Source organism: Mauremys reevesii, linkage group 1, assembly GCF_016161935.1.
Source record: "Mauremys reevesii isolate NIE-2019 linkage group 1, ASM1616193v1, whole genome shotgun sequence".
Classification (NCBI taxonomy): domain Eukaryota; kingdom Metazoa; phylum Chordata; order Testudines; family Geoemydidae; genus Mauremys; species Mauremys reevesii.
This window is the reverse complement of record NC_052623.1, coordinates 322815878-322830816: the sequence shown is the minus strand read 5'-3', so window position 1 is coordinate 322830816 and position 14939 is coordinate 322815878. Positions and strand designations below refer to the sequence as shown.

The 14939-nt window shown below is 42.2% G+C and overlaps 1 protein-coding gene across 7 annotated transcripts in view; it reads right to left on the bottom strand.

Annotated features, from left to right (window-relative positions):
* Positions 1 to 14939, bottom strand: part of IL17REL (interleukin 17 receptor E like) — a 62122-nt gene that overhangs the window by 31414 nt on the left and 15769 nt on the right. For 5 of the 7 annotated variants that reach the window (XM_039512824.1, XM_039512833.1, XM_039512842.1 and 2 more), the window contains exon 2: positions 4564 to 4591. The exons of 1 other annotated variant lie outside the window; for it this stretch is intronic. In XM_039512824.1, the coding sequence (XP_039368758.1) occupies positions 4564 to 4591 (28 nt within the window). Of the gene's footprint in view, positions 1 to 3945; positions 4005 to 4563; positions 4592 to 14939 lie in introns of those variants that run through there. One more of the 7 variants, XM_039512852.1, reaches the window with a different exon arrangement.

The following is a 14939-nucleotide window of genomic DNA, read 5'->3' as shown; positions in this document are numbered from 1 at the left end:
AGCTATGAGGAAATGTTGAAAAAAACTGGACATATTTAATCTTGAGAAAAGAAGACTGAGGGGCAACCTGATAACATCTCCCAATATCTTCAGGGCTGTTATAAAGAGGACGGTGATCAATTGTTCTCCATGTCCACTGAAGGTAGGACAAGAAGTAAAGGGAGATTTAGGTTAGATGTTAGGAAAAACTTTCTAACTATCAGGGTAGTTAAGCTCTGGAATAGGTTTCCAAGGGAGGTCGTGGAGTCCCCATCTTTGGAAGGTTTTAAAAACAAGTTTGACAAACACCCATCAAGGATGGACTAGGTTTACTTGGTCCTGCCAGAGAGCAGGGGACTGAATTTGATGACATCTCAAAGACCCTTCCAGCCCTACATTTTTATGATTCTATGATACTATGAATATAAATGGCAACCAGAAGCAATAACATCTGCATTAAGTCTCCAGGAGTCTCCCAAGAAGTTGTAGGAAAAGCAAAATGCTGTGCAAAGTGAAGTGATCCCTTCATATTAGTTTTTTCAGTTCTATAAGGCATTTTGAGGATATCATAAAACTATTTGTAAAAAAATAAATAATAATTTTAAATACCTCATAGCATGGATTTTGCATGACTACATATATTTTGTTTCAGAATAAATGGTCAGTAGAGGGAAGAGATGACAGAAGAAAAGAAGAATTCCCTTCCTGTAAATGTTCTCAGACGCTCCTGATATCAGAACTATGACACTGCAAGTATCTGCCCTATTTATTTCTGACTAATTCTTCAACATCATAAGCGCTATCTTTATCATCTCTGTTATTTTTCTCCTCATTAGACAGTTACCTTTAGGGAGTACACACACTTCTTTACATTCCTGATTAGTAATTTGACCTACACTACAGGACAGCTGTAAGATACACTTTTCTCCACAGTGTAGGTGTGACCTACATTTGGCTTGTATATGAAATATAACTACAATTATGGTTATAATCTCTCTATCCTAGTGTTTTGTTAATAGAAATATTGCTAATTATGGACACTGGTAATTTGGTGATCTGTCAGACATCCGCAAGGGCTTGCTTTTCAGCATGAACATAATTTCCATGTGGTTTTGCCACCAGCCCAGCCACAGCTGATTCTTTGTTATATGATGATGTAGCAAGCAAACAAGAAATGTCTGATATCTGGCAGCTTGGAACAACTCAACCCTTTGTAAACTTGGACTGAAGAAACTATGGTTGTGAGGTGAATAAGGAATGGAGATATATTATTTCAATCATTTGAAGCCTGGGGCAAGAAGCTCAAATTAGACAATAACCTTAATCAGAGGACATACAAGGTAAATGAATCACAGATACAATCTGACATCCTAGCATAGTTCTAGCTATTTTTAACCTGAAATTTCACCCTTATAAGTGTTCTAAAGTATTTAGTATACTTGCAGTATATCTCCAAATATACCTAAAGGTATACTAAAACTGCTTCACAGGGATATGAACCCATAAAGCCATTTTGCATAGCACTTGTAAATTTACCCCAACATCTTTGGGATCAATTTATTATGATGATTCCACACACTTCCAAATCAACTTCTTATACTCCCACATGAAGACAATTGAAGTTCAACTTGCGGTTAATGAATAGTAAAACATACTTGCTACACACACCACTTCTGAAGTTAACTAGATTTTCAAGTTGACAATGTCCGTTTAAAATAGATATCACCGTGTAGTAAATTCTGAAAAATGTGCACTTATGTTTTCATGGATTCATAGATTCCAAGGTTAGAAGGGACCATTGTGATCATCTAGTCTGACCTCTTGTATAACACAGGCCTTAGAACTTCCCCAAAATAATAGAACCTAGCTTTTAGAAAAACTTCCAATCTTGATGTCAAAATTGCCAGTGATGGAGAATCCTCCACAACCTTTGGCAAACTGTTCCAATGGTAATTAGCCTCACAGTTAAAAAATTATGCCTCTTTCCAGTCTGAACGTGTCTAGCTTCAATTTCCAGCTGCTGGATTGTGTTTTACTTTTGTCTTCTATGTTGAAGAGCCCGTTATCAAATATTTGTTCCCCATATAAGTACTTATAGACTGTGATCAAGTCACCCCTCAACTGTTTCTTTGTTAAGATAAACAGATTGAGGTCCTTAAGTGTATCACTATAAGGCATGTTTCCTAATCTTTTAATCATTTATGTGGCTCTTCTTTGAATCCTCTCCAATTTACCGTTCTGAGTTGTGCACACCAGAATTGGACACAGTATTTCAGTAGCAGCTGCATAGTGCCAAATACAGACATAAAATAACCTCTCCTCCTCCTTGAGATTCCTCTCTTTATGTGTCTAAGCATTGCATTAGCCTTTTGGTCACAGTATTGCACTGGGAGTTCATGTTCAGCTGATCATCCACCATGACTCCCAAATATTTGTCTCACTGCTTCCCAGGACAGAGTCTCTCATCCAGTAAGTATGGCTTACATTATTTGTTCCTAGATGCATACGTTCAAACTTAGCCAAAAAATGCATATTGGTTGCTTGTGCCCAACATATGAAGAGATCCAGACTGCTCGCTCTATGTGATTTGTCCTCTTCATTGTTTATCACCCTCTGCCCCCAATGTTCATGTCATCTGCAAACTTTATCAGTGATAGTTTCATTCCAAGTCAATGAAAAAAATGGTAAATGGCGTAGGACCAAGATATCACACCATTTTGAATGTTCCAGATTCTTGGATTACATAGTGATGCACAGATGCCTAACCATTTTTCTGACAGAAATCTGATTTTATAATCATTGTTACTGAATTGACATCATCAAGTTGAAATCTAATCCGTTTTTTAAAAATGAATTAAAAGTAATTTCATCTGTTACACTTGTTCCTAAGTCCTCTTGAGCCCCAATTTTAATGGGGATTTTACTATCACATTTTCTTAAGTGTATTTTCTCTCTCCCGTTGCTGACAAAAGACCCACATAAAAAAGGGGAAACCAAGACCTCAATCCTGAGAACATTTACGCATCTGCTTAATTTTACTCATGTGAGAAGTCCCACCGAAGACAATAGGATCTCTCACATACTTATAATTAAGTGCATGGTTGATTTTTTGCAAAATTGATGCTCAAGATTGCAACCTCTGTGAGACAGGGACCATCTTTTGGTTGTGTTATGAGTACAGTGTGTGGTGTCTTAGGGCTCTAATACCTGATTGGGGCCATTTTAGGTGCTTTTGCAATATAAATAATATATAATAATAATAACTGATTGACTAGACAGGGGAACAGTGGAAATGACAGTACATAAAGTGCTGTCAGATGCACAAATGAAATACAACGAGGACAAAGAGAAAAGTTATTTTCTAATCTCGTTCGCATCTAGCCATCCTTGTGTGTCTTGTAATAATGATAGTGGGTACAAATTTTCAGACAAAAGTGTGATATAGGCCCTGATCCTGCTACTGGCTCTGCTTGGCTGGACCCTCACATCCAAATGGAATTCCTTGCAGAACTGGGCCTTCAGTTTAGGGACCGTATCTACCCCTGTGTTTGTATACTATCTAGCACAATCCGGACCCAGTTCTAGTTCTGGGAACAAACAAACAAAATAAATGTTACAAGGGTCCTTCCCTTTAAGGCCAAAACATCATGCTAAAGGGCTTCCTCAGCCTGCCCAAAGAAAGGATAATATGGCTTGCTTTAGCCAAGGCAGAGTACAGGGTCAAAGCCCCCGTTTCTTCTATCAGCTCCTGCACTTCTTTCTGTGTGGGCTACAGAATTCATTCTTCAGGGAATCAGATACCTAATCCCATAGGTGCTGGAACTAGGGTTGCTGGGGGTGCTACTGCACCCCCGGCTTGAAGTGGCTTCCATCATATGCTTTAGAGTTTGGTTCAATGGCTCTCAGCACCCTCACTATGCAAATTGTTCCCACTCCTTCCTTAACCTAAGTAAGACTCACTAGTACCTGCCACAAGAATCTGACAGTCCATTCATGCTGGTCAGCAACATGCTGCAAGAATGCTTGGCTGTTTGAGAAGGCAGATGGGGTGGGCAGATGATTTAATCCCATCCTTTCCAAATCTTTGCAGATTCTCTTCACCCTATCATGCAGTAGTAGTTGTTGTTGCTATTAATTATTATTATTATTATTAGTAGTAGTAGTAGTAGTAGTAGTAGTATTTTATAGCTAATAATAATAATGATGATTGTAGGTAATAAAAACACATTTGGTGGCTGAGGAAATCTTAACAATGATTATACTAGGTAAGGAAAATTACAAAGCAATAAAGCACAAAATTCATGAACATAAGAACGGCCATACTGGGTCAGACCAAATGTCCATCTAGATCAGCATCCTGTTTTCCCACAGTGGCCAGTAAGAACTATTATCCTAACATTTATTATAACCCATCAGTTTTTAAAATGTTTTACTTTAGAGAAAGATTCTGTAAAACTGGTTTGAAATACCATGTTAAATGATCAAACTGCCCTGATGTGGCCTTGGAGGGGATTTATTACTTGTAGAGACCTTTTTTTGGTCAATAATTTAAGAATAACACAAATTGGAATTGCTTATACTTACTGGAAGGTTTGCTTTTACAATGAAAGCCCTGCAAATAAAAATAAGGATTATTAAAAATACTGTTTTGAAGACGAAAAGATGCTTTAGAGTTTGTGTACATGTAAATATAAACATACTTTAACAAATAGTCCCCATATTCGATCATTAGATAAATCATTTTTAAAATTGAAGCATGACTTACCTTCAACAGCACAACAATAGAAACATGCACAATGCTAAGGCATAAGGGTCTGAGCCAACCCCCGCAGAGTCAATGAGGCCAATTTGATCAATTTACAATCTTTGTATTAAAGTTCTTTACAAGAACTATATTATAACAATTCCACCAAACTATATCCCTTCACATAACACAAGAATTCTAGATCACCCGATAAATTAATAGGCAGCAGATTTAATAACAAAGAAAACAAAGTACTTCTTCATGCAACACATAGTTAATCCGTGGATGCTGGAAGTCCAAAAGTATAACCGGGTTCAAAAAAGAATTAGATACGTTCAGGGAGGCTAGGTCCATTGTAATGAGGTGGAGCAGCCTCATACCATCACAGAGGGAGTTAACTCACCTTGTTGAGCTCCCCTAACACCTCTCTCACTTCCCCCTCACAGAAAGTGTGGTGGCAGAGCAGGAAGTATAAGAACAGAGCTCTGCAGCTCAGTTGGAGCCAGATAGCTTTTCCAGGAAGTCGAATTGCCCATGGAGCCCACAACCAGCTTGGCAGGTGATGACTCTCCTGAGCTAGCCTGGAGACAAGGCCAGCCACTACCCCGGAAGACTGAGGAACCCAAAGACGAAGCAGAAAATGAGCCACTCATCAGGGTCACTGGGAACCAGGCCACAGTGGCCACAGAGCAACCCAACCAGATGCCAGTAGGAAGCAGCCCAGGGGAATCAGCCATTTGTCCTATTGTGTTGCCAGGAGGCGAGGCAGCAATCTAACATTTGCAAGCCAAACTAGCAATGGAATCACCCATCCCTTCAAGGTCCCTGGGCTGGGACATGGTGGAGCAGAGTGGGCCCAGATCCCCCTATCCTGGACCCCACACTCAGTGCTGGATGAGTGCTAACCCCCACATCCAAGAGGCCTGAGCTATTGCTCATTTAGTTGCCTCGCCACAAGCCATGATGTTCACAGATCTGGTGTGGGTCCTGAGTTCCCAGCACTACCAAAGGAGGTGCCCTGACCCTGAGATGCAGGAATCTTACATCCATTAATGGCTATTAGCCAAGATGGTCAGGGACACAACCCCATGCTCCGGGTGTCCCTAAAACTCCAACTGCCAGAAGCTGGGACTGTACGATAAGAGATAGATGACTTGAAATTGCCCTGTTCTGTTCAGTCCCCCTGAAGCACCTGGCACTGGCCACTGTCAGAAGACAGGATACTGGGCTAAATGGACCATTGATCTGACCACTATGGTCATTCTTATGTTCTTATACAACTATGAGTTGATAAGTTGGCAATGATATTTACTGTGTCCAAAAGTATATTAGACTGTTTGCATTTCCAATACAGGCTGATTGTGCTGGGATCTAATCCTATTTGTGCTATCTACCTTCCATACACTTTTGGAGCTATATATATATAATAATTGATAATATTAATATTAGTCAAATAATTTTTAAAGAGGACTTATGTATATGACAAGTCAAACATTCAGATCAATCACGTCTAAGTCAATAAGACTTGCTTTTTTATTTAAGAGTATTCAGGCCCCAATCCCACAAATGGGATTACTCAAGTGGGTAAGTGTTTGCAGGATTTGGGTATAGAACAGTAGGGAGAGGGGGCCTGATTTTCCACTGCCTTCCTCCAGGTATAGTCATCTACCTCTGGGAAAAGCTAGTATGAAGAAGTTGTTAAATGCTACCACTGGTGTGAACAGAGAATTCTGATCTGATAGAATTTTACACCCACTTCATAGAAAAGAGAAAAATCTTGAAACTAAATACATGCAAAAGTGGGAGGAAGTGATACCAGAATTGCAGGATGAGATTTCCGAGCTCTGCTTATAAATTTATTTAATGTTTTTTTTTAAATACATGGCAAAGATAATTGAACAAATCTTCAGTTAGGATTATGGCTCCTGTCCTGCAAATCTATTTTCATGCTTAACTTTATGCAGCTAGTAGTCCATTGACCCCATTGACAACATTCAGGTATCTAATGTTAAGCTCATGTATAAAAGTGTTTGCAGGCCTGAGACTAAGAAAATAGCGAGTTTAATGCTCTAAAACAAAACCATTTTTAGTTATCTGAGCACCACTGAGGAGCATTGGAGAAACCTCTTTACAAGAGAAAACCAATACCCCAAAACAGCTTAAAAGATTTGTATGAAATTTAAAAGAAATTGTTTAAGGAAGTTATAAGCACCTAAAAATAGGAGATTTTAATGGGAAGTAATGTGGTGAGCAGGGCAGAACCTCTGAGCAAATGGGGGAATAGTAGGGGGAGGGAGGCAAGCTACTGAGCCCTGGAGGGAGGGAGGGAGGGAGGCTCCAGGCTAGGGAACGGCATCCCAGTAATTCCTATTGCTGCTTCTATGGCAGTTACTCTGTGGCTGGAGCCCAATGTCCCCACCTCCCCAAGTGCTGGCGCCCTATCCCGTCCCTTCCTACACACCATCCTGGCAGCCGGCACATGAGCTCCTGCCCGTCCCTGGTCCAGGTGTCTCTGCTGGGACCCACAGTGATGGTAGGGTGGGACTGGGCTAGGCTAGAGAGTCCCACCTACTCTCTGATGGTAGGATTGCCAACATCGTATTTCAAAAATAAGGGACTGTTTTCTTAGCACTCCCGCCTCCTGCCTCGTCTTGATATTATCATTGTTATATCATCATCATTAATCATACCTAATTAATTAATAATAAGCAGTATGCGCCTACATTCGCCAGTTGTATTTCTTGCTGCTTTTTTGCAGCACTCAGAAACTCCCAATCTTGTTGTACAAAGATGAAGAAATCTTTGCAGGATAACTGGAAGTTTATGCAAATTTGGAGTTCGCTTTTAATTAAATCTACAATTCATCTGTTTCCTACGTCAGACCATTTATTCCCCATTAATGAAAAAATCCTCTCTACAAATGCATTTGATTCTGGCACACTATATACAAACAATACAATTTGGAACAAGTTTCTCAAGGTTTTTTTTCCACACTTCTGAAACACATACACCCATTTTTCACTGATTGATTTAGAAATGTCATTTCTTGATGTTTCGATCACATCTCGACTAGTGCAGAATTCCTCATAGCGCTGGTCCATGTTTACAATCTCCCTCATTTTGATTGCGCCTGTTACATCCTCAAGATCTGAGAAACTAAGCTTCTTGTAGAGGCTAATGTGTTTCAGCTTCATTACTGCACTGTCAGTAGAGAAATCAAACCATTTATCGCTGTACAAAAGCACAGAGTCATAAAACTTAATGAAGTCTTCTTTAACTTTGTGTTTTGTTGTGGGAGTAGCTTTTCCATCAGTTGTTTGGCTTAGAATCCAAAAAAAACCCAATCCTGTTTCAGACTTAGTACCTTCAACTTAAATTGGCACATCTCTGCATACATGTCAGTAATGCATAACTTTGATTCCTCCAACTTTCTCATAAATACATCAAAGACACAAGCCACATTGTGGAAAAAACACATGTATTTTTCCATATTACAGGCATACTCGCCATCTTCTGTGAAAATGTTCTTTAACGCTACTGGACAAGACTCCCCTCGTGACTTGAAGTAGACTGTAATTGCTGGCCAGGTTCTCAAAAAATCGATCAACTGCTGAGTTAAGGAATAGCCAACTTATATTCACATGTTGCAGTACTTTTTCTATTCAATGTCAACAAACTCAAAAAAAAAGTCAGAGTTCTTTTCTGTATATTGCGACATAGAAAAATGGTTGTAAATTTTCAACACAATTGTTTCTATGTCAACCAACAGCTGATCACTCGCATGTTTGCAAGTATTGAGGACTATGTGTGCAGGGCATTTCGCCTTCAAAATGCAGTAATTTTCAGTACATAACAACGTGTACACCAAACTGTGTTTGCCATAGTTCACATTTGCATTATCAGCAGAGTATGCAGTAAGACAATTAACGTTAAGATGGTGTTTCTCTGGGCAGTTCGTTATAGCATGATGAATGCCTTTTGCAGATTCATCACTGTCTTCATAAAAATCAAGCAGCTTGCACTGAATGCCATCTGATATGGTGAAATATTGTAGGCACATTGGAAACATCTTCCTGTTCCCCTTATTTGAAGCATCAGTCACTACAGAGAAATACACATGCTGTTCTAGTGGCGATGCTAATAAATCCCATAAACAATCCCCCACAGACTTTGGGGCCAAAATATTGGTCACTAATAGCTCTGCTTTGGTTCGTCCACAACACAATTGGTTTGCAATATTTGAATCACAAAACTTGATTTGAATCACTGGCAAGCTTATTATCATGGTCCTTGCTGTTGTAACATAGGCTATGTTTAACTGTGCGGTAAACTGTTGCAATTTCCCATGCTGCAATTCGACTTTCAGTGTTTGAAGAGATCAAAGAATTTGCTAATATTTGTCATACCTTTGGCCTGTGTGTTTTTCTTACGTTCATTGGCTACTGTGTGCTGCGTCAGGTCAGTTTCACCTCCATGCCCGAGAGTGAATTCACACCAGCACAAAGTACAAAAGGCCCAGTTGTATTTTTCTTCCCACTGACTTTTATATCTACACAGGCTCTTCATTTTTTTCTCTTTAAGTCTAACAGAACTGTCTGGTGTTCCCAGTACTTCACTCATAATTGCATCGAATGATTTCCTGACCATGTAAAAATGTGCTGCAGCTAATGTTAGCTACTAATAATATGATTTCCAAATATTAGTTCTGCTAGAGCCAGAGGTTCCCAAACTATAGGTTGTGACCCCCAAGGGGGGCATGATATGGTTATTGGGGAGGCACAAAGACCTGATGGGGCCATGCTGAAAGGCTGGAGGGGGCTCTGTCCAGCAGGGGAAGTGGACAGGTCTCTGCAGAGGTGTTCTCAGCTGCCAGGACCAGGCTCCCTGCCCACCTCATTCCCCCACTGCTGCAGCTGCAGCAGCCAGCCACCAACCAGCAGTTATGCTCCTCCGCTGGGGATGTTGGCAGAGACTCTGCGAGTGGGGAGGCTACACCCCCAGAAGTACTGATCCCCTGCCAGACAGAGCCCCTTTCTGACTCTGGCCCTTCAGCACAGCTCCAGGGCACACACCCCTGTCCACTTGCCCTGCCTGCAGAGCCTGTGCAGGAAAAGCAGACAGGCCGTGCTCAAGGGCTGGAGCCAGCAGGGGGCTCTGTCCAGCAGGGATCAGTACTCACAGGTGCATCTTTCCACTTCCCACCTGACCCTGGCCCCAGAGCACGATCCTGTCTACTTTCACTGCTCAGCCACAGAGTCCAGAGGAGAGTGGAAAGATGCACCTGTGAGTGCTGGCCCCCTGCTGTTGAAATACACGATAAAAGGCATCCTGTATAGTACTGGACAGGCAATTTTCTATTTAAATAAAGGACGCCCCCTTGTAATATGGGACTGTTGGCAACCCTACATTGTGGCCATCCCTATCTCATGCGTCACTGTGGCCACTCCAGCCCCTCCTCTGGGTCCTACTCTCGTCTTTGCCCCTCATCCCACCAACACACATGCGCATAACATAGCTGGTGCCTACTCTTGCTTCCACAAGATATTGGGGGGGGGCAGAATCCATTGGGGAGGCAGAAAATAGATCCATCCCCCCAATATTTCCATTGCAGGGGCACACCATGTTGTAGTGCCATTAGGGTTTGGCCCAGCCACCCCTCTGTCATGATTGGATTTGCAACATGGCACACAGGGTCACAGCACCAGTATGTCACAACGCCCTGAGCAGGGAGTTGGACCCAGCCCCACCGGACAGGAGCCGCCGCTACTGGATGAGTCTGAGGCAAGCTCACTCTCAAGACCTGTATGAAAAAGGTGCCACACATACACCTAAAGGCCACTGTGGGGGGTGGGAGGGTGGCAGCTCCACTACTGGCTTGAGGTAGGCCATCACCTTTGCCATGGCAGTGTGTCAAAAGTGAACCATAAAACCAGACATGCCCCGAATGGTGGTGTTTCAGATACACTTGCATCAATAATAAAGAGAAACAGGTGGCCACGAATTTTCATGGGCTAATAATTTACTCAAAATTTCTCACACACTGACACTTCTCACAAGTTTCTGTTGGCTATCCAGGGCCTATGCAGTTTCAATGAAGTGCAAAGGCAGGTACCACCTTTACATAATACTTCAATGTCACCTAATAAAGAACATCTAAGGAAAAACAATCTTACTTCACACAATTGCTACACGACTGGAATATTTCTAAGTCAAAATATTTCAAGTGACTGACATCACTGGGATTTGTGTCTGCCCTGGACTTTTGAAACCGAGGTCATGAGAGAATTAAATGAATGCACATATTGGAACACTGTAAGATCTTATGTACAAAACCACGTCTGCTGCCAGTAAAATCATTTCTACTTAGAGAGCATTTCTGCATAAGGAAAATGCTTAAACAATATCATCCAATTTCCTTATTTATATTTCCCAGCACAGTATAATCAGTAGAGAGGAAACTATTACTTTCTCCGAAATAATGCAACGCAATAGTAAACTTTAAAAAAGCAGAAATGAAACAAGTCATCCACTTTAAAGTTCATGCTCTAATTTTAGCTGCTGTTCCATATATCTATTTTAATCCATTTCTTTACTGGACTCTGCAACTCTATGTAGAAGGACAAGTTTCACTAATTGAAGTTCTGGATGTACTTGAAGAATTGCAACTGACTACCTGCAAAATTGATTCAAGCCCGATAGGTGTAAAAATTAAGTGGGTGAGCTGAGATGTTGGCTTCCTTGCTCAGAGTTCTCAGCAAGATGTTTAAGTCAACTGCTGTTCAAGGGCTGAGCAACTGCTCACTGGGGAAACAATCTCACTTGCTGCTGACAATCTTGCAAATTACCACCCTGTTTCTAACCTCCCATTTTAGGGTCAGGCTATTGACAAGGCTGTGGTTAAGCAGCTCTGGAGACTTCCCTGACACCTGTCAATATTGCCCAAGAAACCATCACTAAAATAGTTAACTATTATCCATGATTTATGCTTCCTTTGGCGGGGGAGGGGGTTAAGATTATTGAGAAGGTTATAGTGCAAAATCTCCCTGGTGAAATCCTGGCTCCACTGAAGTTGATAGCAAAAATCCCATTGAGTTCAGTGGGGCCAGATTTTCATCCTCAGAGCAGTTAGATGCCTCAGATCTCCTATTAATGGCACTTAGACCACACAAACCATACAGTGATGATCATGTTATGGCCTTGAACCTTTGATGAGAACTATGCAGGCAGACCATTGACTTCAACAGGGTTCCCTACAGATGCAGATCTCCTCAGACATGGAGCTTTTGCAGAAAATCCTTAGCTAATCAAACAGATTTTCACAAATATTAGACAGTTACAGTTAGCACTTGGTTGCAATTTCTTATTTTCATACATGATTTTTTTTAAATTATATGGGAGCTGGGTTTTTTCCCCTTCATACTCATTTTGCCGAAGAGTCATAGAAACCATTTGCCAAAGAAGAACTCACACACATTAACAAAGTTCATCTTCCACTTTCTATGTCTTTGTTTTCAGGAAATATCTAAACTGAAGCCAATAAAAAAAACCATTAATCCAGAAATCTGAATTCTACTTCCTCTTTCAAAAGCATTTTCTGAAAGAGGAAGTACCTGTGTTCTTATATCTATAAAATTACTGATTCATATCTGTCTTGGCAAAAAGCCTAAGCAGAATATACTTACGCAATACAGAAACAGTTAGGGGGTTTCCTGGTTCTCTAGGGTTTCCCCCATTCATGCAATTGCCCTATTGTCGCTAGAGGTTATCTAAACAGATACAGCCAAATCCAGGCACCTGAATAGAGGGTGTGGGGCCAATAGACTCCTTTTTAGCTAACACAGCAGGTTCTCAGAGAACTGAGCCTATGTTGACAAGTGAAACACCCTTTAGTTTTGTTTGTGGTAGGGAGGGAGCACAGACGAAAGCGGGATCAGGAGGAGAATGCTTTCAATTTTTGGTGATTTATTTTTTAATGAAACTGGCAGAGAAAAGAAGAGGCAGAAATGTCCCCCATTTCCCTGAATGACCAGAGGAATTGGGGGCAAGAGAAGAAGAGCTGAGGCAGTAGAATCTGCCCTCTGACATGTGACAATGGCAGAGTCAAAGTAAGACTCAGACTCAGATCCTCAAAGGTATTTAGGCTCCTATCTTCTATTGAAATCAATGGAAGTCAGGAGCCTAAACACCTCTGAGGAGCTGGCCTCAGTTTCATGTAAATTTGACCAGCTTTCTTTTGCCAGCAGGTGTGTCCAGCTCACAGGTGAAGGTCATTCATTCATTCATTCATGCCCGTCACCCCAACCGGGGTATGGGCCGCCAACCACAGATCTCCAGAGTCTTCTATCCTGGGCCATTCGCTCTAGCTGGTTCCAGGTATAGCCCATTTTTTTGCTATCAAACTGAAGGTCGCGTCGCCAGTTATTTCTTGGGCGGCCTCTTTTCCGCTTGCCTTGGGGGTTCCACTGCAGTGCCTGTCTGGTGATGTTGGTTGGCTGCTTGCGTAGTGTATGTCCTATCCAGCCCCACCTTCTCCTTCTAATTTCTTCCTCTGCTGGGAGTTGACGGGTCCTCTCCAAGAGGTGGATGTTACTGATGGTGTCTGGCCAGCGGATCTGGAGAATCCTTCTGAGGCAGCTATTAATGAAGGTCTGGATCTTCCTGGTGGTTGTTTTGGTTGTCCTCCAGGTTTCAGCTCCATACAGTAGGACTGATTTCACGTTGGAGTTGAACAGCTCTCTGGAGCTCCAGATGTTCTTGAGCTGTAAGAAGGCTGCTCTTGCCTTACCAATCCTTACTTTGATGTCTGCGTCTGTGCCACCCTGCTGGTCGATGATGCTACCTAGGTAGGTGAAGGACTGTACTTCTTCCAGGGGGCGTCCATTCAGTGTGACTGGGTCGTTGCTGATGGAATTGATCCTAAGGATCTTGGTCTTGTCCTTGTGGATGTTGAGGCCAACCTGTGATGACGTGGCTGCCACTACGTTGGTCTTCTCTTGCATCTGCTGTTTACTGTGTGAAAGGAGTGCAAGGTCGTCGGCAAAGTCCAGGTCATCAAGCTGGGTCCACAACGTCCACTGGATTCCGTTCCTACGCTCGTAAGTGCATGTCTTCATAATCCAATCGATGACGAGAAGAAAGAGAAGTGGTGACAACAAGCATCCTTGTCTGACTCCGGTTCGCACCTGGAAGCTGTTTGTGAGCTGCCCTCCATGGATCACTCTACAGTGTATGCCGTCGTATGAGTTCTTGATCAGGTTGACCACCTTTGCTGGGATGCCATAGTGCCGAAGGAGCTTCCAGAGGGTCTCTCGATCCACGCTATCGAACGCTTTCTCATAGTCAACAAAGTTGATGTACAATGAGGAGTTCCACTCCATAGACTGCTCGACTATGATGCGGAGCATTGCTATCTGGTCCGTGCATGATCTGTTCTGCTTGCCAACTACATGGTTTTGTAGTTGGCAAGCCATTCACAGTCTTTGTTTAATCCTGCCTGTTCATCTCGTAGCTGTGGATCGACGGCATCCTTCATTCTCTCTAAGAGGACTCGGTTGAAGACCTTCCCTGGCACCGACAGGAGTGTGATTCCTCTATAGTTGGCACAGTTGCTGAGGTCTCCTTTCTTGGGGATTTTGATGAGATATCCCTCTTTCCAGTCAGCCGGAATCACTTCTTCTTCCCATATCTTCTCAAAGAGGGGGTACAGCATTTCCACTGAAGTATCCAGGTCTGCTTTCAGGGCCTCTGCTGGGATGTCGTCAGGTCCAGCCGCCTTACTGTTCTTCATCATGGTGATGGCTTTTCTGATCTCGGCTCTGCTTGGTTTATCGCAATTGATTGGGAGGTCCTCGTTGGCTGGGTCGATGTCTGGTGGATTTGGTGGTGCTGGTCTGTTCAGGAGTTCCTCAAAGTGCTCCGCCCATCTGTTCATCTGTTGTTCTATTCCTGTTATAGACTTTCCCTGCTTGTCTTTAACGGGACGTTCTGGCTTGCTGAACTTTCCAGACAGTCGCTTGGTAATATCGTACAGCTGTTTCATGTGGCATTCTAGAATTCTTAGCGACTTCAGGTCAGTGGGATAGTTGTCTAGGTATCAGAGGCAGACTTCGAAACTTGTTAAAAATAATAATTTTTAAAAGATAATGGGCTTGATCTTGTGCCATTCTCTGGTCACTTTACATTGATCCATTAGTGTGATGACTTTCAACCTGTGGTC